The following is a 24,817-nucleotide window of genomic DNA, read 5'->3' on the forward strand; positions in this document are numbered from 1 at the left end:
TTTAATATGTTGTTCAACATACCACCCTAGACAATATTCACCGAACAAACTTTTGATTCCAATTATGTTTGGGTGGAATTGCATTTTGACTGGGATACTGGCATTTGAAAAAATTCTGTAGAAATTTTCCTAATTGATCAATCTTTTTTACTTGATTTTTTTAAATCTAATTTGATTGTTGAAAGCTTTCCTTGACGTCTATTTTTTAATTTTTTTTGTAAACCTGGTTAATGAATAATAATTGTAAGGCGAGTTCTGTCGATTAAAGAAGAAAATTTTTATTAAACGCCTGTTGTCTTGATACGAGTTTCAAATTTGTGTGAAAAAAATATACGAAGAGATGGCACATTCACCCAGAAATTCCATCGCATTACCCAAACATTTCATTTGTACATTACCTTTGTTTTACACGCTGGCTGCTTCATACCTTTTCGTTCGTATTTCGCTCAATTCCTACATACGTATAACATTAGCTGCTAGAAAAAATTTCATTTCTATAAAAAGTCTTTTCGGTGTTGAATGTGAGGTATATGTACCTATACTCACACTGTAGAAAGCCAACTTACACGTATAATAGCACGCTATTGCAGGGTAAAGAAAAATCATTTGAAACGTCGTCATTTCATGCGGCCAAATAAATCTGCCATAGTGAAAATATTTCCGAACCCTCGAAGCAATTCGTCTTTTATTTCAGTTACACACAAAAGTAACGTTAAAATTAAATTCCACCATTTCGCAGAGAAAGGCTTACGTACCTACACGACGACAAAATATGTAAGTGTGCAACGATATATATGTACCTATCCACCTACCTTCCAATCTGGTGACTTTGGAGAAAGAAACTTTCCCGGAAACGTTTTACTTTATCGTTGACCATCGTCGATAAAAACTTACAACACGGAAAAATACTGAAAGAGAAAAACTCGACCATTACAACGATATCCATTAACCTTATAGATATATATTTTCATCCTCTTCTCCCCCCGATGCGGGTACGGTACAGAAAAAGAGCTTTTACTCGAACAAGAAGACCCACGACGACGGTCGACGACGCGACACGATGAAATTATCAAGTTTTCGGAGCACGCACGTTGCCTGGTCCCGATGGTCTTGCGGTTGATTAATTTATTAAACTTGGCAGAAAGTCGTTGACTGATTGTTCTTGCGAGACGGATTAACGTTGCATCTTCGCTCCGGCTGTCCTCTTCGGGTCTCCTTTAGCCAGCTTCTACGACTCTACGTGGTGTAAATTTCTCGCATATTTACCAAACCACAGACTCCGTAATCAGACGGGCATTGGGAGTTGAAGAGAGGTACGAGTTACTTGTCTATTGCTTATCATCCATTAGTCTTTTTATCGCTGTAGTCGTCGTGTTTTTGTCCATTACATTCGTCAAATTATTAAGAAAAGTTATCGAAACTCGATGTAGTTTTGAAATTAAATTCCACGTTATTGGAAACGTCGAGTGGTCGATCGTTACCCTCTTTTGTGGGAAATATTTCTTATTGTTTTTGAAAGAAAGATGATACCAGAGGTGTTAATTCGAGATTTAAAGGCTTATCTCTTCAGACCATAGTTTCAGAATTGAGATTGAAATTAGGATTATTGCTTTGACAGCTCGGAAGTAATTGGATTTATAATAAGAATCAATCAAACTATCCGCGGAGTTCTGATTTGAAACCTAATTCGAGTTAATATTTTTTCAATTCTATTACGAATTTTTAATCTGTTTAGCCAACAAGGGAACCTCACGATGTGTGCAATAAAATAATTGATTTGACCCGATTTTTTTCAAAAGGAAGAGGACCCTTGGGGTAGTCACAATTTGTAGCTGCACAATCACAAAACTACTGGTCCCGCAGGGGTTAAAAAAGGGGTCAAAATTTCAATTTTTGGCTAATTCTGCCAATAAAAAAAATAATGAAAGAATGTATCCAAACAATAAAATAATAATTTCCCAGGTATATCAAGCGTCAAAAAATCACAAGGTCCATTTTTTGGGCTCCAAATATTTGAAAAATTGAGCAAATAATGAAATGCACTTGGGTATCATGTGACTTTAGGGATCATCTTTAATGGTCAGAAATCGAGTGAGCGCGATTATGAGTGTAGAAGTCCAAAAAGGTGAGTATTTTTTAGGCCCTAAATCATCAAAAAATTGGCTAAAAATGGTCGAAAAATGAGATTGGGCCGCTATCATCTTTGGATATCGTATTTTCTAGTCACAAGTCTAGTTTTAGATTATTCCAAAAGTTGTAGCAGGCCAGTCACATTTTTCGACCATTTTTTTTGTTGAAAATTTCGGGCCAAAAAAATACCTTTTTAAATGGGCAGACTGGAAGTCGCTTCCAAGCCCCAAGAAATTCGACTTGTGACTAGAAAAAACGATTCTCAGAGTTTTAGCTGTGCAATAAAATTTTTTGACCATTTTTTTGGGCAATAATTTTTTGAAAATTTTGGGCCCAAAAAATATTTTTTTGTGTGGGTAGATTATGCACATCTCTCATCAGTTTTTTTTCAATGCTTTGAAATCTCCAATCATTAAGTTATCGAATTACATGTTGAGAATATATGCTACCAAATAAGTGTTAGGGTAAGAAAATCTACCATCTTAATTTACTAATTAATTAACACCCTTTCCTCGCACACTCTATGTCCTCAATTAATCGCGTGTATTGCCGAAAATGGCTTTTAATTTTAAAAATTTGCGTAAAAAAAAGACCAAGGCCACGTCACCGTTTACTTAATCTAAATTAAACCCATAAATTACTCTTAAAATACTGTCAATGTCAATGAAAAATCATTACTGGTGGAATTCTGTTTCATAATTTTTTTTTTTTTTTTTTTTTGGTACTATACCTAGTCGTACATTAGTAAAGCGAGAAAACGTCCGAAGTGAAAAGACCCTCCTCTTGACAGGCTCGCGTGACCGTAATTACCACCTCGTCGCGCCTACGAATCTAAAATTGACCCCCCTGGTCCCTTTTGTGTGTGTTTTTTTTTCACAAAAAATTAAAAAACCGAAACTACCCAGCTGGCAAAGAATTAGCTGCGCTACTAGTAGCGTATGGTAGCACCGCTACTATTACTAACACATTCACAAATTTTTAAGTAAATTACACTTCACTTTGCAATGTTGTAGTATGAGAAGTGGCGGTGAAATTGGCAGTGTATAGCTGTGCTCACTACCATGGCGTAAATATGCCATGCTACCGTTGCGCTACTAGCAGTGCAGCGATTTCTGCTCCTATTCGCCCAGCTAGAAGCGTTGTTGCTAACCATGCTGCTAGCGGCAAAAATAGGTGCGTTTGGCAGCACTCACCACCAAAGAAAAAAAAGACTTGTCACGGTAGCGCAACCAGTAGTGCAGCTATCTACGCTCCCACTCACGCTATGGTAGTGAATACCGCTTTGCGCTACTAATCACACAGCTAGCGGTGCGAATAGAAGCGTACAGCGGCATCGCACCTCTATAGAATTTGGTGGCATCCGCAGTAGCGCAACTAGTAGTGCAGCTATTTATGCTCCCACTCACGCTATGGTAGCAAATGCCGCTTTGCGCTACTAATCACACAGCTAGCAGTGCAAATAGATGTGCATGGCAGCACTCACTGCCAAAGAAAATATCCGTGAGAAAAGTGTGTTTTAAACATATTTTTTAAAGGTATTTTATGATGAAAAACACATTTTACAATATTGAAAGACTTTCTCAGGTAAATGACGAAAATTGACGAATATTTGCAACGTAGTTATGTGTCGTAATAAAAAGGCAATGACTTAGCCAAGTGTGAAGTGTGGAAGGAAGGGGACCATCCCCCCTCTTGCAAGCAAAAGTTTGAAATGAAACACGCAAAAATTGACTTTTTTTTTTAGTTTAAGATCCATATTTTCAAAAAATTTTCACTCTCGCTTCGTTCTTGCACTAATTTTTCCTTCATTTTTACAAAATCATTATTAAATCACGAAAAGTTTTTTGAAAAGTACCTCTATTTTTGATATTTCATGTTTAAAAATTTGGTTTTGCCTCCCCCCCCCCCCTAAAGAATCCTGACGACATTTTTTCAAATATTCCACCAAAATAAAAAAAAATTGAAAAATCATAAAAACCAATGAAAAGTTTTTTTTAAAATGACTTTTACCGGTTTTACCTGTAGGCCACAATTTTCATGATTTCCCCATAGGCTCTTTTGAGCCAGTCCGCGCCCCACCACAGTACAACTGGTAGTACAGCTTTCTACACTTCGCAAACTGTGCTGCTGGTGGTGAAATACCGCGCACTGCCCTAATAGTACTAATCAAAAAATTATAGGCTGCCAATTATGGGTCACTACAACCAGTTGATATCCTCCTACCTATAATTAATTTTTAATAACATCATGGAACAGTCAGTTAATGCGAATACGTAAATTTTCTCGTAGAATCTATTCTTTCTTTTCAGTTCTAAAATGTACATATCTGACAAATTAATTTTCTGGTTGGACTGTTCGCGTTCGCGAAGATTCAACATAAAGAGTGAATCACCCACGCTTCCACTTTTCCCCTCCATTCGACTTCCTCTACCTCGGCCGTTGTGGAATTCGATTCCGGTTTTCTTCAGCCTATTTTTCAAAGCGCGTTAGCACGTTACATACTAACTACAAACACAATATACAGAGACAGACAACAGACAGTGTCTGTTTCAGATTTTGTTGAAGAAACTTGCATTAGCAGGTAGAGGTACTAGGTATACGTAAAGGTGAAGAAGCACAGATGCTATACATAAATAGAAAACATGTGAAAGAAACAATAGGTTGAAATCGTATTGTTTTCAATCTGGTAAAGGTATTGTACAATGTACAGGTATGTTGCAATGATATTCGAGAGGAAGACTTTAAAATATATCAGTCTGAGACAATTTAAAATGAAAAAAGATCGGCCTGCTTGTAAAATATCGGCGAATGACTTTTTTTTTGATTGCTTGAATAAACTCTAATGCCATTACGATTTTACTACCTAGCTGAAAAAAGTAGCGCGATTCTAGTCACTGATTTGTTCACTTTGTACTTTGACATACCAGAAATTTAAAAACACATCGCAGACCCCATTACTGTATGGTTCAATTTTACAGATAATTTTATTGTCGTTCTAATAGTAGGCCTACTACATTTTTTAAAAAAGTCTTCCTCGAGGAAATCACGATCACGAATTTACGAGCTGAAAAAGGTAGAGAGAAGACCATTTTTTGTGCATTTTGGAGTATAGATAATTAATTTGTACCAACTTTTATACCTATCAGTTTGAAAACCATGTTTTTTGAGTCAAACAGCGCCAATAAATGCTATATTGAAATTGAATTTTCTTTTACATATGGTCTCAAATTTATACGAGCACCTGTTCAGTCTGTTACTTAGTTTTGAGATGTTTAGTTGACTGAAAAATAAAACATTTTAATAACATTCCCTTCATTTTGACGAAAATTCGGTAAAATTAATATTTTTTGAGGGTACTGCTGCGTAGAAAATTTTACCCCTCATTCAATGATACCAAATCCAGAAATATCCATACGATAGTTCACTCGTAAATGCGATTTTTCTATTTAAGCGCTGCAATTTCCCCAGAACAAGTCACTTGAAAGAAATTCCACCAAAACCAACATTGAATTGCTCTCTAAAAAAAAATCATTTGGAAAATTGTAATATTTTTTTCAACCATTATGAAAGAAAATTTCGAGCTCTTTTCGAATATGCAATTGAAGTTTCTTTTAACACGGTCCTTCATGTATTTTTGAGGAATTTTGGCACCTTAGATACGCAAAAAATAGAAGTACCTACCTATCTAATGAAACAAAAATCTAATTTTTAAGAAAGGAATCGACATAATTTCTTTCAAACGGTTTAAAATTTAGGGTCATCCATTCGTCGGTTTTCATACTACTTAATTCGAGAAATTTACTTGACCCCAATGCCATACATTTATAAGAAATTCAACTTCATTATCAGGAAAATTGAGTAACATGAATTCTTTACGATTATCATTCTGCAGAAAATTGCATGTCTCATGCAATGATACCGAAATCATTGAAATCTAACTCGATAGTTTCCGCGCAAACGCGATTCTGTCTTAAATTTGAATATTTGAGTAAAATCTTGCACTCAATTCAATAGTAGGTATTAAAATCATTGAATTTTGCCTGCTCTTTCATTCGAAAGTTTTTTTTTCTCATTTTGGCATAAATGCTCCTGGGAAAGATAAATACACTCCGTACTCCGTGCAAAATGCCAAATAGGTACTCTATAAATCGGTCTGCGTAGGCACACATGAGTGCCTAATAATACAAATAACTATCAAATAGTACCTAGGTACTTATTATATGTTTTTATGAAATACTTACTTGAGAGGAGTGAGAGTTCTAAATAGGTATACGTAGTTATAAACTGGTACCTACTTCTGAATCACGATAATTTGCCACAATTTCTGAGAACGAAACAATTTATAGAGGTTTTTTGAGAGGAAGAGGCTGGGATAGGGTTCGACTGAAAATTTGATTACTGATAGAGGGGGAATTAGAAAATATCCATTTTGCCGATTGATAGCATATTCATAACATCATAAGACTCATAAAAATTTTCATTTCCTGTTTTGGATTTTTGGGAGCCGAAATTGGTAGAAATTTCTTAAATTTCAAAACAAGAAACAAATTGACACAAGCGAAGCAAAGGTGACAGTGTTCGAAAATTTGATTTCCAGAGGTCTAAGAACAATGTTTTGTTAGGAAATCGATTTTGAACTTTTGAAAATTTTGTATTTTGAGAAAACTACGAGTAAATACGAGTACGATGTTTTTTCATGGAGCAGGTTTATTTTTTAGCTTTTAAAATTTTATAATTTGAAAGATTTGTTTAGGATGTTAATTTTGAAAAAAAAAAGAGAACAGGTCCAAATGAGGGAGAAAAGCTCTTGAAGATGTGTAATTCGAGATCGAGAGGCATACACATAATTATATAATAACTCTTAATATTGTTCTGTTGATTAAATCAATGAAATATTGTCAAACATTTACAAAAATTTCTCGAATTAGTAGGCCTATAAAAACAGGTGAATGGATGACCGTAAATTTGAAACCGTTTGAGAGAACGTATAATTTTATCGAAATAATAATGAGTAGGTAATAACGGAAACATTATGTCGATCCCTTTCTTAAAGGACCATGTTGAAAGAAACTTCAATAGCATATTCAAAAAGAGCTAGAAATTTTTTTTCATAGTGGTTGAAAAAAATATTACAATTTTTCAAATGAATTGAAGAGTCCACGGAAAGAATACCAGGTAAGTCACTTTTTTAAACGTTTGTGTTACGGCGTTTTAAAGTAGGTATCAGAATGCTCCAATTTTGTAGTGAATTTGAATTTCATCAAAGTAATGGCTGGAAATACATCACACAACATCCTACAAACACAACTTGAGGCATAGTAGATAAAAAATGAAGAGAAACGCCAGTCACGAGTTGAAAAGTCACTCTTTTCGTGAAAAAAATCAAGCAAAGAATCGAAAAATTAGTGTTTCGCAACAACTTGAATTCAATAAAAATCGATTATTATGATGACATAGTGAAAAATGTTCGCAATTTAAATACTTAACGATGTTGAAATTTTCTTCCTGTCGCCTCACATTTGGTCTCAGCTCATTTCTCTATCCTCCTCTTTCTTTTAAAGGCCATTTTAACCACAAAGAAATCGATTTTTTTCAAAATCCAAATGGACTACATTTTTCTACTCCTAAGCGTGAATTTAATTCAACCATAAACTCATTTTTGAAAAAAGTGACTTATCTGGTTCTTTCCGTGGACTCTTCAATTTTTTTTAGAGAGCAATTCAATGTTGGTTTTGGTGGAATTTCTTTTAAGTGACTTGTTCTGGGAAAATTGCAGCGCTTAAATAGAAAAATCGCATTTGCGAGTGAACTATCGTATGGATATTTCTGGATTTGGTATCATTGAATGAGAGGGGTAAAATTTTCTACACAGCATACCCTCAAAAATATTAATTTTACCCAATTTTCGTCAAAATGGAGGTCATGTTATTACAATTTTTGTCTTTTCAGTCAACTAAACATCTCAAAAGTAACAAGGGTGGTGGCCCAAGTGACATTCGCCGATTTCAACGATTCTTACACCATTGGATAGAGGACTTCGAATATAGCGTAATCTCAAATTTTCAGCTGCTGAAGTTGATATTTCGATTTTTGAAAGCAATTTTTCGATTTTCACGTACCTAGCAATTTTGAAAAACTGAGCAAAAATATTCGGTGCCGGTCGCATATCTAAACCTTCCAGATTATTTGGGCGTTTTAATACATATGATAAGACTAGCCCACGGTGAAATTTTCAGCTGCTGAAATTAATTTCAGCGATGTTTCCGGTGGAAATATCAACTCCAGCAGCTGAAAGTTTAATCATGGGCTAATCTTACCGTATGTATGCAAATGTCGAAATAATACCAGAGGTTTAGGTATGCTACCTGCGCCGACTATTTTTGCTCAGTTTTTCAAAATTGCTATGAGAAAATCGAAAAATCGCTCTCAAAAATCGAAATATCAACTTCAGCAGTTAAAATTTTGGGGTTACGCTATATTCGAAGTCCTCTATTCAATGGTACAATTGTTAAAATTGGCGAATGTCACCTGGGCACCTCCCCTGTATGTAATAGACCGAACAGATGCTTGTATAAATTCGAGACCATGTAAAAGAAAATTCAATTGCAATAGCAGTCGGTGCTGTTTGACTCAAAAAAAATGGTTCTCAAACTGATAGGTATAAGTTACCTATACTTCTAAATGCACAAAAAATGGCCTTCTCTCTACCTTTTTCAGCTCGCAAATTCGTGATCGTGATTTCCTCAAGGAAGACTTTTGCAAATTTAAAAAAATGTAGTAAGTAGACCTATTATAAGAACGACGATAAAATTCTCTATAAAACTGCACCATACAGTGATGGGGTCTGCGATGTGTTTTTGAATTTCTGGCACATCAAAGTACAAAGTGAGCAAAACAGTGACCAGAATCGTGCTATCTTTTTCAGCTCTTAAAATCGTAATTTTCTCAAGGAAGAATTTTGAGGATTTTCAAAAATGTAGTACCATTAGAGAGATCGGACTACATCTTGTCTTTAAAGATTTCTTGATACAATTGAGCTTCAACCTAGACCAGACCTTGTAGTATTTCTCCAATGAAGCTTTTGGCCCTCCATCCCCTCTTTTGCCTCAAAGAATTCTTTTTATTCATTATTTTCGCTCAGTGAACATCGTATTTACTTACAATTTTTTGTAAGTGATCACTCTGCAATCTTCCAAGTAATGAACTAAATTGATTGTATACTGAGTGCTTGTAATATGTAATATGATTACATTTTCAATCTTTTGTGGTTAAACTGCTCAGTCGGGAGCTACGTAAGCAGCAACTAGAAACCATTCATAATTAATGATGGGTTGCTCTGTTTTTTTTTTATTTTTTAAAAAATTTTAATACCTACTTATTGGTAGGTATAGTCGAGTCGAAATTCTAGAATTTTGTTGCTGGTTGTCGAGTGGTTGCTCATGTTTGTGTGGACGTGAAGCTGGTATGCGTCCCTGTTTTTTAAACACTAGAAAAGCTATATTGTCGAAATTTTATTACCCATATTGTAAACCTAACCTACATCTGTATTGTGTCTTCGGTAATTCCAAGAATGGACGTTGACGACGTTCCAATATACTCGTATTCGAATACCTGCATTGTATACAATAGCGCGTTCTTCAACAAAACACGCGAGTGCGCGTGCAAGTGGGGGGTGGAGTTCATCCGGGTCAACTTATTTTGTCTTTTTATCTATTTTTGTTCGTTGAGGGTGTTTTTTTCTACCATTGTGGAAGGGAAGGAGATCTTCTAGCTGAAGAACATTTGCCAAGACGCCAAGAGTACCTACAATCTACATATAGCTACATTATTTGGTGTGTTAACGTTGTGTTGTGTTCAAGTGACAAGTGCCTTATTAATACTGATTTCATCATCAAAGTCAATAAAACGAAGTATTATTTTCACGTAAGTAATTATATATTCCCTACCTATGTAATTATAACTTAGAGTAAAATCATTAATTTTAACAAATGCGTGAATTTGAATAGCCTGTCGCGTATCTACCTAGACTCACACAACACCGAGGCACTACAGTTATATTTTCCAATTTATAGTCATCTTATCAACTACTTGCAATGTATACAATTCAAACTGACGATGGTAAAACTATTCGTGTTGGTAAAACAAAATTTTATCAGTGGTTGAATTCTCAATGTGATGCAGAAATTGTAAGTTTACGTAATATTATGATACTATGATCATTATGCAAATAACTGGGTAAACCTAATGTTTGTGTTGGTTCACTTCTTCATAAAGGAACTGTACTTTTTCAGCTATTTGAAACGTCTGCACAAAACTAATCACTATACCTATACCTACCCTGTGTAAATCTTTGATTAATTCATTCCTTACTTTGAAATAACATCAAGCTTTTTGGCTTACGTTTGTGGTTAGGTATTACTTATATCCGATTCAAATTGCAAGAATCATTTGACAATGATAGGTACCAATGACTTTCAAAAACGAGTGTAATTTAAAACACAAATTTGTCCAATTTTGAAAGGTGCCTACAATTTTATTTGTACGAGTACCTAATTCGCAGAGAATTCGATGAGCCAAATTTTAAATTCGCTCTTGTTTTCTTCTAATTGAATTATTTTTAAATGATTGTTAAGAAGAAGAAGTATTTGTAGAAGGAAAAATAGAATCAATTTATTTTTGTACATCTAAATTTTTTTCATAAGGTCCATAAGGAATCACTAGTGGGTTGGAAAAAGATTGATTATTTTTTACCAAAAAGTTAGATCGTTATCATCTTATCTTGCGTTGTTTTCAAATTGGATTAAAATTACATCCATAAAAATTCATACTTTCTTGCAAACACTTCAAATTTATTCAGGCCTAAGCACGTAAGAGGTCACCAATGTAGATTTACTGAATTCAATCGTCAAGTAGGCATTTTCAAGCTCCCATATGGTCGAAAAAAATGTTGCCTGTATGGATTTGAGAACTTTCAGATCAACCTAATAATGCAAACTAAGTATTTTGAGATTAAATTTATCGAAAATTGGCATATTTTGTTTATGGAAGAGGAACAAAAGACTTTTTTAAAAAAAAGAAGAGGAAACCAAAACGTCTCTAAATATTTACCTACTATAAAATATAATGACCAGGGCTCGGATTTTTAAGCTGGAGCATATTTTTTTTTATGCATAGGGGATAGGGAATTTTTCGATTATTTCCACGATTTATGAAATTTCAAGTAAAATGAGCCTAATTCGTTAGAGCATATTTTGGCATAATTTTGCGTTTTTAGTGCATATATTTTACGTTTTTAGTGGCTTTTGGAGAATATTTTGCTCAATTTCAAATTTTTGTATCAAATTAGTATTTTTGGCTATTTTTCATTTTTTTCCTCGCAAAATTTGTGAAACTGGCAATAGCTCACTCGTGCCTAATTATTTTTTTGTTCATTTTATTTGGGAGTTAAAATTACCTTTTTAAAATGCTCTGTTTTGTATTTTTTGTTCAAGAATTCGTGGTATTATACAGCAATATTACTAAAATCGTATAAAATTGATTTTTTCTGTAAAACAAAGCCCACATCGTTAGTGAATATTTATGCGCATATTTTGGGTTTTTGGGGGAAAGAATATTCGAGCCCTCATAATGATCGAAAAATTAACGATTTAAAGTAATCAAGTGTACTAAATGCGATTTAAGGAATGCATAATTCAACTAGGTACTTATGAGGATAGTGGGGGGGGGGGGGAGACTACCGAGTGCGGTTTGAAACCCTCCATGGTCAAAATTTCAGCTGCTCAAATTGACTTTCTGATTTTTGGCAGGTTTTTATCAATTTAAAACGGATTACTTTAGACAATTTATTTTGTTTTCTTTTTTTTCTTCTATTTTTTTGTAAAAATTGTCAAATTAGTTGTGAAACAAATACCTATGGAGACTTTACTTTTGTGGTTCCATTCGATTTATTGGTGATACCTATATGGTATAATCTGTGCTTCCTATTAGGCTTGTAACTTCATTGAAAATTTAAATTGCTTGAAAATGGTACTATGATGCTCAACTTGTATCCTACAGGCATCGTAGCGGGTCACTTTTAAAATGACTTATTCACTTTTTTCACGAAAAGTCACTTTTGGTAACTTTTATTCATCAAAAGGTCATTACATGGTTACTTTTCTTACAAAAAATTCACTTCTTTGATTTTTTTTTGTAATAAAAAAATTGTTTTTCATCCAAATTATCATTTTTGTACTCGATTTTCAAAAGATTTTATGCGAATCTTGTTCATTAAACAATTTCAAAATTTCAAAAACACAAAATTTTACTTTTCGAAACATCAATTTTTGAAAGCGCTTCGCTCGGGCTTGTTTTCTTTTTTTTTTTCAAAATCAAGATGGAAATTTATATTTTTAAAAAATCAAGTTTTAATGCCAAAAAATAAACTCCTCACAAAAAAACATCGTTTTTATGCCTCTCGAAATGCAAATTTTCTAGAGCTTTCAAAATCAACTTCCTTCAAAAAAACATTAATTAATTGAATAGTACTGATTTCTTATCGAACGTTTTTTACTTTTGTTTTTCGATTTTTTGCTCTTCTGAACGCTGGAATAAAAAAAAATGGTCACTATTTTGGTTACTTTTTTCACTGCTGAAAGTCACTGAAAAGTCACTTTTTTTTAGAAAAATTTAGCTATGATGCCTGTGTATCCAAATGTTGCTTATGGATACATAATTCTATTGACTATAACTTCAACTTGGTCGTGCAAAGCATGAAAACTGATAATTTTTTTCTCTTGACGGTTGTAAGCAATTCCTTGGTTATGGTTTCACGAATAAAAAAGTCATTTTATGTAAAAATTTCAAGAATTTCTCTTTCTCAATAATAGATACAAGATGAATTTGATGTTGAAATGGATTATGAAATGGAGTCTCAACTTGAGGTCGCAACAGTTGATAAACCAGGTGGTCATTCTCAATCAACGCCTCAATCTAATCAACTTTCAGTTTTACCCAATGTCTGTCATTTATCATCTCCAATGGGTCATCAGTGTGATGAAGATGCATGTTCAACTGTATTCTTTCCTGATGATAATGATGGCGATGATTATGATCATAATGATTACTCCACTGATCATTTACGCCAGTTTTCTGAACTGGGTAAGTGAAAAGGCGCAATAGAAAATTAGTCTATGAAATTTTGCCTTGGTCAGGGTCGGGACGAATCACTGGAAATCCAAATCCCTATCGCCATTTTTTTTTTCGTGATTCGAATCATTTTTTTGGTAATTTTCGAAAAGCTGTGTTTGGGAATGTTCAGAATGTTTGAAAGTGCTTCAAAGTAACGTCCTTCCGTTTGCATGTAATAATTGTTGAATTTGGCTTCTGTTTCAAAGAGAAAAGTCATTTTTTTCAAATTAGGTAAATACATTACAAGTAATGACTGATAATTTATAAAATTACATACTCCCGTTTAATTTGAAAACTTGGCCAAAAAAAGGAATAACAGTTCACGATTTGTGAAAATTGATTCGTGATTTGAAATTTGTATCAATTTTTACGAGATTCGTAGGTTTTTAAAAATATGGGATTCAAAACGCAAAATTTAAAAATTGTTCAAGATTCGCGATTTGAATCGAATTTTCAATGATTCGTCCTGACTCTGGTCTATGTTCATCTCTTTTTTGACCTTTTTTTTTTTTTTTTTTTTTTTTCATGTTGAAAGGGTTGGAGCAGAATAAAATCGGTAATCGTCAGCTGTTTAGGATTTTTGTAGAATTCAATTTGTCCAGAAGTTGCATAAATAAAATCCTGAATGTTCTCAGAAATTATACAGACCCTTCTCATATTCATCAGCTTCCAGCTGATTTTCGTACAGCTGTCGGGAAATACCCAAATTTTAAAGAGATTGGCTCAAAACTGGAAATTGAAAATAAAAATGCTTGTGAGCAGGGAAGCAATGGTGAAGATGAAAATCTTGATGATGAACTTGAACTTGAAATTGGTAATTCAGATAAAAACCTCAAAAATGATGATAATTTCATTTACTTTGGGTTAAAAAAGTCTTTGGAAACTGGCGTTGCTAAATTTGACGAAGCAGAGAATAATCTTGGCCTCTCTATTAATATTGATGGTGTTCCTGTCTTCAAGAATTCAACCAAACAGTTTTGGCCCATTTTGGGGAAATTTGGAAAGAATCCGGTATTTACCATTGCATTGTGGTATGGAAGTAGTAAACCACTAGACATGAACGATTTTCTAAAAGATTTTGTGGCAGAGATGAATAGTTTGGTTGAAAATGGCGTCCTTATAAATGGAAAGAAATACTCAGTTTATTTAAAAAGTGGACATTTCGATAGTCCTGCGCGATGTGCAGTTTTGAATGCACCAGGATTCAATTCCTATTCCGGATGTCATAAGTGCACTGTTGCAGGCACTCACATCAACCATAGAATGTGTTTCCTGGGCATTAACGCAGAACCCAGAACTACTGAACAGTTTTCTGACGTCTATCGGCATAAAAAAAAAGTAAATAGTTCTGAATTATTGAAAATCAAGAACTTCGACGTGGTGAAAAATGTTCTTCTAGACTCTCTACATGTAGTTGATTTAGGCGTGATGAAGAAATTGATCACAAAATTTTGGATTCCAAAACTACGCCCAACAGATAAACAACGTCTATCCGGTATACTAGCATCACTTCCTCAGTACTGTCCGAAGGAGTTTCAAAGAAAGCCACGGACTTTACGACATCTTGCAAATTTCAATGGAAAAGATTATAGAATGTTTGTATTGTACACTGCTCCTCTGGTGATGAAAGATTTTCTTTATGATTCTGAGTACTGTCACTTCTTATATTTGCACGTTGCAATTCGGACGTTGAATGATGAACCACAGATTAAAAGTAATTCTCGTGTTGCTTGGGCTAAACAATTACTGGAATCTTTTGTAAAAGATTTCCCGACGATTTATGGAGAAGAACACACCTCATACAACGTGCATGCTCTGCCACATATGACGGATGACGTAAAAACAACGTCAAAAACGTTGATAGAATTTTCCTCGTATGCATTTGAAAGCTACTTGGGTTTCTTGTGCAAATTGGTTAAATCTGGATGTCTACCTGCCAAACAAGTTGCAAGACGCATACATGAAAGCCATGTTTTTGAAGTTGGGAGAGAAAGTAACCTCACTATCAAAGGATTAAATAAGCGCATCAAAGACGGAGTTCTTGAAAAAGTGCCACAAGAATTACAATATGGCTATGAACACTACCACAGTTATAGAACTTTTGATAGTGAAAGAAAAGCAGATCGTTTTTGTGAAATAAGGGGTAAAAGGGTTATGAAAATTGAATACTTTTCAAAACATTGCATTTCTGAAGAAAAATACGTTTGTGGCGTATACTTGCCACCTGGAAAAGCCTTTTTCGACGTACCATGCAAGTCCACCGAAGTACATGAATTTGTCACACAATATCCCAAAGACTGTGAAAAAATATGCTTTACTGAAGTAGAAAATATTACGGGAAAATACTTTCACATGCCTGTAGGCCTCAACCAATATTTATTTTCAAAATTGCTTCATAAGTACTGCTGTACGTAATCATTCTTTCTGAAATATGATTGAGCTGTGACGTAGTTTTATTTATATATGTACCATTGTTTTCTTTTTTTCACATTAGGATGTCAAAGAAATTGGTCGAATTGGGGGAGTACGTCTTATTGAAGGAATCGCCCTGCGAAGAAAACGATTTCCAATCACCTTCAACCACTGTTCATAAGTCCTGGATTGATCCTAAAGAAAACTCGTTCTATTGGCCCCCTGGATCTACTGTTGTAATATCGAATTTGATGGCAAACCACACACCGCCAGAACCAGGTTGGGCAAAGATCCCCTATTCCAAAATTTTATTCCACAATGGTAAGTATGATATTATCTGAATAGTTTTCGAAAACGTGCTACTAAACATTTTTTCAGGTGATCATTTATCAGATTTCTTTATTTTGAAAATTCGACTAAGACTTTATAATGGTATTCATTTTTCTTTAACAATTTCAAGTTTGAGTAAAAACATTGAAAACAGGTATAGGTACCTGACCTACCCGATCTTTTATATTTTCAGGATGTCTTGTTTGCATACTTAATGATGAAAATGAGTTTACAACAGATGGATTAAGCTATATCACTTTTTGATTTTGTACGAGCCCTGCAGTAGTGTGAGAAAGCAGGGATTCATATTATGAGTAACAGTGCCTAATAGCCAAAAAAAAAAAAACTGTCATTTCATTGAACACTAATAAATCATCCTCTCACGCAAGCAATCATCAAGGTTCATCAAAATTAAGTAATTTTCACCGATGTTATTTTGGAAAAATGGAAGAAAAATATCGGTTAAAAAACTCAAAAATTTGAAATGAGAAACTCCTACGTAAATTTTTTGCCAAGTTTTAAATATCGCATTGGTAATAATTAATAAATCTAAAACAAACTTGAACAGTAGGTATTCAACTAATAAAAACAGAGTTACAGCTTTTTATAATTTTCCAGTAATTCACATTTTGTGAAATGTGGTACATTTTAAGAAAAAATTATCATATTCTTCTTCATTTTTATGATTCAAAATTTTTGATGAACATGTAGTTCATCTACTCTTATTGGGCGGATCGTAGAAAAAAATGTAGGTTAGAGGATTTTGATGAGATTCTTTGGAAACGTTCATTTTGAGTAGAAAGTCATTCAAAAGGATTTCAGTTTTGGAAAAATTTCAAATCACTCATTTCTAGATAAATTCGTCTTTTTAAAATATTTTCTCAAATTTCAGGCCTTAATATTTCTCAATAATTATGCCAGAACTATGCCAAAACCTTTGAAAGTAAAACTTCAGACGCTAGATAGGTACCTACGTATGTACGTATTTGAGAATGAAAGTGAGGCCAATTTTTTCATGATTGCAAATTTCAAAATATCAGAACAAACATAATATGTAGGTACCCAATAACTGATAATATTTTCAAAAATATTGACTTGTTTTATGATAGCGATAGTCTGGATTTACGCGGTATCTAAAACACTAGATATCTTTTGGAAGTATTCGTAGTTCATTGTCCTCTTAACAGGTTGGGTAGAGGCTACAGCCAAAAAACATGATTTTTCTAAAAAGCTCGCTCTCTGAGAACATTCATCTCCCCTCTAAAGGTACTTTCGGAGCTAATATTTTTTCTGAGTGACATTCAGCTTGAAATGAATAATTATGTCGATGTGTATTTTGAAAGTGCAACGACGTATGTGCATTGTGCATACCTACTACATATTCGACTTTTTTTTAGCGATCAGCCTTCATTATATACCTATTTATTTTTAGATCGCCTTGGTACAGTAAAAAAGCAATACGCAGATCGTGTTGGAGGTCTTGTTGAATCGGATGGGAGCTCTGATCCGCAAAAAGATCAACCAGAGAAAAAGGAGAACAGTAGTCATTCAAGGAAGAGAAAATCACCATTCAAAAATTCATTGCCAAGGTTTTGTAGAGTCCTATTCATAAAATATGAAATACGCTTTTTAAGAAGTATCGAAAATACTATTTTTTATCGTATTATTTATAGCAGCAGAGGAAAACTGATGACCGCAAACTGCCTTCTACCTCCCAAGTTATCCGCAAAAAAGATGACCAAATTATCCAAATCTACAGCTTCAAAAAATGGTACATTTATCAGTTCAAAGAAGAATAGGCCTACTGTGCAGTCAGCGACGTAAGATGAGAAAATTTTATCAAAATTCATGTTCAGCATGTTCCATTACAAAAAAGTACTCGCTACAAGAATTTTCATTTTTTATTTCAGACGGAATTTAATGAATTTACTTGATGATACGCCTACTCAGGCTACGAGTACTTCAGAGCCTCAAACGTAAGTGTGTGGAGATCAGAATTCATGTTCAGCATGTTTCATTATAAAGAAGGATTCGCTAAAAGGATATTCATTTTTCATTTCAGACGGAATTCAGTGCACGATTTATATGATGATACGCATATGCAGGGTACCACTTCAGAGTCTCAAAAGTAAGTCTATCAAGATCAAAATTCATATTCACCATGTTCCATTATAAAAAAAAGTACCCGCTAAAAGGATTTTCATTTTTTATTTCAGGCAGAATTCGATGCACGGTGTACTCAATGATACGCCTATTCGGAGTAGTACTCGTATTTCAGAATATCTAAAGTAAGTCGTGGAGATGTCGAGTTGTGTGATATTTATTAAAGTACACATAATTAGTGTAGGTATAATTTTTTAATGAGTACTGTGACATACTTTCAGTGATGAAAAATCAGTAACCAAGGCAATTAGGGATGCAAGACATGCACTCCATGGCACACCTTTCCAACCAGAAGATTTCTTAATTACTGGACCACAGTATGAAAACCATTCTTTGGATCGAACACCAAATTATCAATCTGAGAATGGCTATGCAAATGACTACAACGAGGAGCAAGGGTAAATATTTCAGTAATTTGGTAAAATCGACGTTATAAGTCATTATCCTCCTCACCCCTCCCGTTATACCAATTCCCAAAAATCCAACTGAAATTTTTCTTTCAAGCTAACTTTGGTCAGAATCTCAAAATCGGTTTTCATTTTCTTCAATATTTCGTGGGAGATTAAAAAAAATGATGTGAAGTAAGTTTCATCTGAGAAAAAATTCCAACAAAATACGTAGGTATAAAGCAAAGGTACCTAATTCTTGGATATTGAGTTCTCATGAAAAATTTGGTAATTGTGATTTTATGCCCGCATTGTATTCTCAAAATTTCAAATATTTGACTTTATAGCCACAAATCTACTCAAAATGTTGGGAAATTACCTAACCTTTTTAAATAATGTATTTCGTATTTCCTACATATAAATGACCAATTTCTGCCAAGTTTTCAAGGGTCCGCCGATAATTATGTGTATCATTATTCAGTAATCTTCAGCTCGGCCGAATTTTTTTTAAGTTTTCGAATGTTTGATGAAATGGTAAATAACTTACATATCCATTTTAAAACGTACATACAAAAAAAAGTTGATTCAGTTTTAAAAATTATTGTGAAAAAGTCTGACAAAATATTAAACAGTCATTTTTAAAAGTTTGATTAGTAGTACCTATGCATAAAATTTTAGTAATTTATTGATTTTTCCCCTCAAGTCAGACAAAAATCGCCCCCCCCCGTTTTTAAAAGTCAGCATCTGTGAAAATCGTTCAATTTTCGCTTGTTTTCCAAATTTCAAAAAGTTGGCGTGATATTTTTTCAAAAATCCATCCTTTTAGAGGACCCATCTTCAGGGGTGTCTTTTCTCAAGGGCTAAAACCTTTTCTGAATTACTTTCAACTAAAAATTAAGGTCTCCACTGAATTTGGTCAAAATATGTACCATGAAATTTTTTTGGTGATTTGATCTGTTGAAGGATGTACATATTATGTATTAAATGAACCGATCACAGAGAACGAAAAATTGTACCTAACTTGAAAGTTGAAAGATTGTGAAACAGCTAAAATTATTAAGTATTAAATGTCACGATCAAATTTTAATAATTCTTCAACATGATTACAAAGTTTGAATGCATTTACCAAATTTATTTATTAGAAAAATTCAAGTGATAATTTTTTCGCTCGCTCGCTCCCATGATTGGTTCATTTATACACCCTGTATGTATCATGATTAAATGGAATTGTGACACTGGTTTCTATTTACCTGTCTTTAGCTTTCATGCACTTGAAAATTCAATCGAGAATCTGGACAAACAGTAAGAAAAATTAATGTTCTGTTCATTTACAATGCATATCTGTACATTTCTTGTTCCTATGAATGATCCTTATTAATTACATACTCTCCTTCCTCAGGAACAATTCAAATATAGTACCAAAGGACGTTGATGCCACTCCTGAAACTGTGCAGCCGCATAAGGATGATAGTGAACAAAAATTAAAAAGAATATGCAATAACCCGATATCCGCAATTCAAAATAAGTTGAAGTAGGTTTAAACGCTCCTTCAGGTAATACGTATAGTGACCTCTAAAATTTTCCCAGAAATGTTGTGAACTTTGGCAAACTTACTGCGAGAATTCTGATTAGAATTCACTGAAGTTCACTTTCATTAATCTAATGTGCATTCAAGTTTTCTGTGGAAATTTTATGTATCAACTAAACATGTAGTATTGAAACAATCAATCACTTAGAAGTTCAATTAATTACAAAGACAATGTTTTATTCTTTGTAGAGTCGGAGAAGATCCCTCCCCAACAGATATAGGACTGGCCCTTGTTGGTATCCATAGGCAGAACGGTGAGATCCGAAAACTTCATTTGTTTTAAATCAGTGGTTTTGACACATGATTTTTTTCAAATTTAAAATATTTAATATTATGTATTTTGTTGCAGTGCGAACTCAAGTACTGTTGGCAAATCTTATAAAAATAGTAAACTCATCATCAGATAACCAACAGCCCACCATAGTTCAACCGGACTATGGAAAACAATTTCCTTTCACCACTCTGCAAGATTTTGAAGCGTTTAACTCTTTACTGTCGGATTCTGCTGAGAAGAAAAAATTTGTAAGCAAATTTAAGACTCATCAGATAATTTGTCTTACCTATTTAAAAATCCAATAATTCATTACAATTTTGCTTTTAGAGCGCCTATGTGACAGCCATGTTTTCCAACTTGAATAAAAATAATGCCCAATCGACTGTATACGATACGACAAAGGCACTGTTCAATGATTTTATTTTCGAACATTATCAATGGTCTTCAAGGAAGTCCAAAAATGAAGAACTTCTAAACAACAGATTATTAGTCTTCAAAACCACAACATTTGCTGAATGTTTCTTTGGTATGTATAAAAAAATGTCTTAGCAATCAAATACAATGAGTTTTTTTTTTTTTTTTTAATTTTTTGATATCTACCTACTGGGCGTGTATAATTGCCAGGATTTGTGAAATTATATTTTTTTCCTCATGTTTACAGATTCCATCAAGACTTTCTTTCCAGAACCTGTGTATCCCATAATACAAGTTGTGAATTCCATAACGAACAATGCCCAAAAAGACAATGTGTATGTCACTAAAAAAAACTACCATGGGGAGATGATGTACAAGGCATGGAAAAGCCGCGATCAGGTCAGGAGAAGATATCATGGAAAGAAAGTATAACAACCAATGCGAGTTTGAGACGTGGTGAAGCCTCCACTGGATTCTTAAATATTTGTACCTTAGTTTTGGACATTAGGTACAGTTTCTTCAAAATGTACTAATATACAGTAAATGTTAAGTTGGAGTGAATATTTTGAACCTACCTCACCCTATGCCATCAAATTCCATTATCTGAGGTATTTTTGTGACTTTTCCCTGTATTTATACATATGTTATAGTGTAAGTATTATACAATTATATGATCACCAGTGGCGTGCACACGAGGGAAAGAGGTCGCGCGACTTATTTGTGCGATAGGTGGTACTGGTTGGAGGTGTCCAAAATAAAAACGATTGAAAAATAAAATCGGACGTGGGTGATGTGGGACCCAGACTCAAATCCAAACAAAAGACTTGATAAAAATTTCCATTTCAGAAACCAACGGTATTGTTCCATGGGTACCTCTTGCATACCTTTTCATTCTCCTTCGTAAATCATAAATTTTCAAAAACTTTTGCCCTCGCTTTGCTCGAGCTACGAGTAAGTATTTCCCCCATGAATTACATACTCATTAAAAGTTGCATCAAAAAACATTTTTTCAAACAATTAAAAATATGAAGAATACCTTCAAACTAAACATTACTCAGAAAAATGCTAACAAAATCAACCTCCTGTATTAAAAATGTTTCATTTCTGCAATTATGAATTCTCGAATTTTGCTTGTCTATTCCAATACTGAAACGTTTAGAAAAATTATTTTTTTGAAAAAACAAATGCCCAAAACTGGCAAAATAACCTCAACGTAGTTTTATTACTTCAATTATAAATTTTCCAAATCTTTTCCCCTCGTTTTGCACGTGTTAATTGATCTTTCTTATATTCTATGTAAAACTGAGATTCATGAAATTGGTGGCAAATTTTGAAAATGATGAAACAAGAAATATCAAATTTTGAAACTTAGAATTATGTTTGATTGTTTGAATTCCAATTTTTCAAAAAATTTAGCCTCGCTATTCTCGAGTCAATTGACTTTTCTAGTATGTACATATTTAAAAATTGAAATGATTGAAGCTGGTGGTAAATTTTGAAAATGCTAAAATTAGAAAAATCAAATTTTATATAATGTCGTTTGAGTTTTGTATAATCAAACTTTTCTCGATCCTTATCATGCTATATTTTGTCTCTTCAATTATAGATTTTTGAAACTTTTTGTACTCGCTCCACTGGGGCCTTTCTTTCCAAAATGAAATCGCTAAAATGGATACGATACTGCTGTTCAAAATTTCAAGTCTTGAAAAATTTGTGCACGCCACCGATGATCACCCTTCTCATCATGGGCCAATACTGATATTGTCTACATAGGTACCTATCTACGTATGTACTTGAGCATTATAGTGGGCAATATGCGCCTGTGTATCTTTTCTTGTTTCAATAGTTTTTTTGTTTTGTCATAATGGAATTCGAACATTCTAAATATTTTTTTTATTAAATTTCTCAACTTATAATTTTTATCATTTCATTTGTTGTTTACCTGTATAAATATTTTTGGTAATATATTAATGTTCACGTACCTATATGTATTTTACATATGTCCATCATTTTTTCAAAATTTTAATTTTTGAATTTGAAATTATTCTCACAAACAAACCTAAGCAAATGCTACGTCATGCAGCAGCGCGCATAGCAGCGCTACAGTAGCGCATATAGCAGCGCTACAGTAGCGCATATAGCAGCGCTACGGTGGCGCATATAGCAGCGCTATGGTGGCGCATATAGTAGCGCTACGGTGGCGCATATAGTAGCGCTATGGTAGCACAAAGAGGAGTACATATATCAGCGCTATGGTAGCATGAACAGCAGTGCATAGCAGCACTATGGCTGTATACATAGGAGCACTATGGGAGTGCAAGGTAAATGTATAGAGAATGCGGATACTTTTTAACATTTGGTAGTGCACACCCTTACGTGCCGCTAGTGGTACACCTAGTAGCGTATGGTAGCGTAAATGGGTGCAAAACATAGCTGCACTGCTATGAATCAGTTCGCGCGCTGCTATCCATGCTTCTAGTAGCATGATTAGCAGCATTTCTTACAAATTAGCAGCACTTTGCCAGCTGGGTACTATCACTAATTACAACTTCTTCATTATGACAAATTTCTTCTTTCACCGGACAGCCATCAAACTATGAAATATTCAACAGCGGAGACTTCTCTTTTCTCGTTTCTAATTGGTTCGTTCCCAGACCTAGACGACTTGGTTGTTCCTCGCAGAGTTGGAAACATTGGCATATATTCTAATGCACGAGCATAAGCAATATGAGAAGCAGTTCCTCCGTGCCTCTGTATCTGTATCTTACCCTTGTACCCTTATATGTACATGTACTCCGGTTGTCAAATCAAATTGACAGCTCTAATAGTAATCCTTCACTTAAGACCGTCGTCAATAAAACAACATTCCAAAAGTTTTTCCATCTAAAAGATTAATATCGATACGATGACACAGCCGCACCTCTTCCCTCCTCACCCAGCCTATATACACGTCGTATATACGTATAATCTCAACTCTTAAATAAATTCCATCCTATCGTTTATCTCAACCGACACTCCAGCGCCTCCGCTTCTAATTTCATCCCTCTCTCGCCATCTCAAAAGCGTAAGTAAGACATTCGCGAAATTTGTTACTCGATGTTCTCCGCCTCAGGCGCCTCTTCGTGTATAATCTCGTCGCAACAAAATCGAATTTATCATTTAAATACGCCAAATTGTACGCTTCACACACGCAATAAACCCGCAAAAGACGAGAAAAAACCTACCTCTTCTGTAAACTTTCGCAAACACAACCCACCAATCGACGTTAGGCTCGGGGTAAGATGATTCCACAAAACTCGCGTACACATTTTCGCCGAATGGAAAATTTTCTCTACGCGTTTTAGCTAGGTACTTATAGTATGTATGTATTTATGAGATGGCATTGACAAATGAATACTGTTCGTCGATTTAATACCTCTTTTCGCCCTTTCTCAACCATCGTCTTAGTTCCTGAAACACACACCGAGGAATAGATAGATACCTACCTTCGTTCATCTCACAGCGACCTATAATTTTGACGACGCGTGAAATCGAATCGCGTTCATATTTGTCTAGTTTTATTTGTACAGTGCATTTGGATAAATGGGGATAAATCGTTTAAAAAATGAGTAATAGATGAAGTAGGATAAATTGGCTCAAAATTTAAGAAAAATTTAGCAAATTGACAACTGAAAAATGCTGCTAAATTCCCAGTATCAATCATGCATTTTTTCGAGGGAGAATTCAAGGAACCAAGGCCACCAAGGGTCCAAAGTGCTCTGTAGAAATTTTCAACAAGGCCTCGGAAATATCCTGGACTTTAATTTTGAGATTTTTTAGATATCCTATTTCGCAAATTTCAAGGTCACCGAAGTTCCAAATTTTTTGAAGTCATTTTCCCTTTTTTTTGAGAATTGAAAGCGTTCGATTATTACGACTATTCAACGACAAATTCACGTTCTACTGTTCAAA

The 24,817-nt window shown here is 34.1% G+C and overlaps 2 protein-coding genes across 9 annotated transcripts in view; both read left to right on the forward strand.

The window, feature by feature from the left end:
* The window catches only part of LOC135844022 (agrin-like), a 394,772-nt gene that overhangs the window by 164,995 nt on the left and 204,960 nt on the right, over positions 1-24,817 (forward strand). The window lies entirely within an intron of this gene.
* On the forward strand, positions 9,347-22,853 carry LOC135842826 (uncharacterized). Of its 5 annotated transcripts, none has more exons than XM_065360475.1 (14): positions 9,370-10,053; positions 15,794-16,032; positions 17,474-17,630; positions 17,715-17,861; positions 17,952-18,017; positions 18,104-18,169; positions 18,258-18,329; positions 18,426-18,602; positions 19,851-19,892; positions 19,990-20,121; positions 20,368-20,432; positions 20,528-20,700; positions 20,780-20,978; positions 21,114-22,853. In XM_065360475.1, exons 2-14 carry the CDS (start codon positions 15,795-15,797, stop codon positions 21,296-21,298), a joined length of 1,719 nt encoding a protein of 572 aa, XP_065216547.1. In that variant the 5' UTR covers positions 9,370-10,053; position 15,794; the 3' UTR covers positions 21,299-22,853. The 5 variants fall into 5 exon arrangements, with proteins under 5 accessions (XP_065216546.1, XP_065216550.1, XP_065216547.1 ...); XM_065360477.1 differs by having other exon boundaries at positions 9,372-10,053; positions 17,718-17,861; XM_065360476.1 differs by lacking the exon at positions 9,370-10,053 and adding an exon at positions 15,571-15,706.

Source organism: Planococcus citri, chromosome 4 (assembly GCF_950023065.1).
Source record: "Planococcus citri chromosome 4, ihPlaCitr1.1, whole genome shotgun sequence".
NCBI classification, from domain to species: Eukaryota; Metazoa; Arthropoda; class Insecta; order Hemiptera; family Pseudococcidae; genus Planococcus; species Planococcus citri.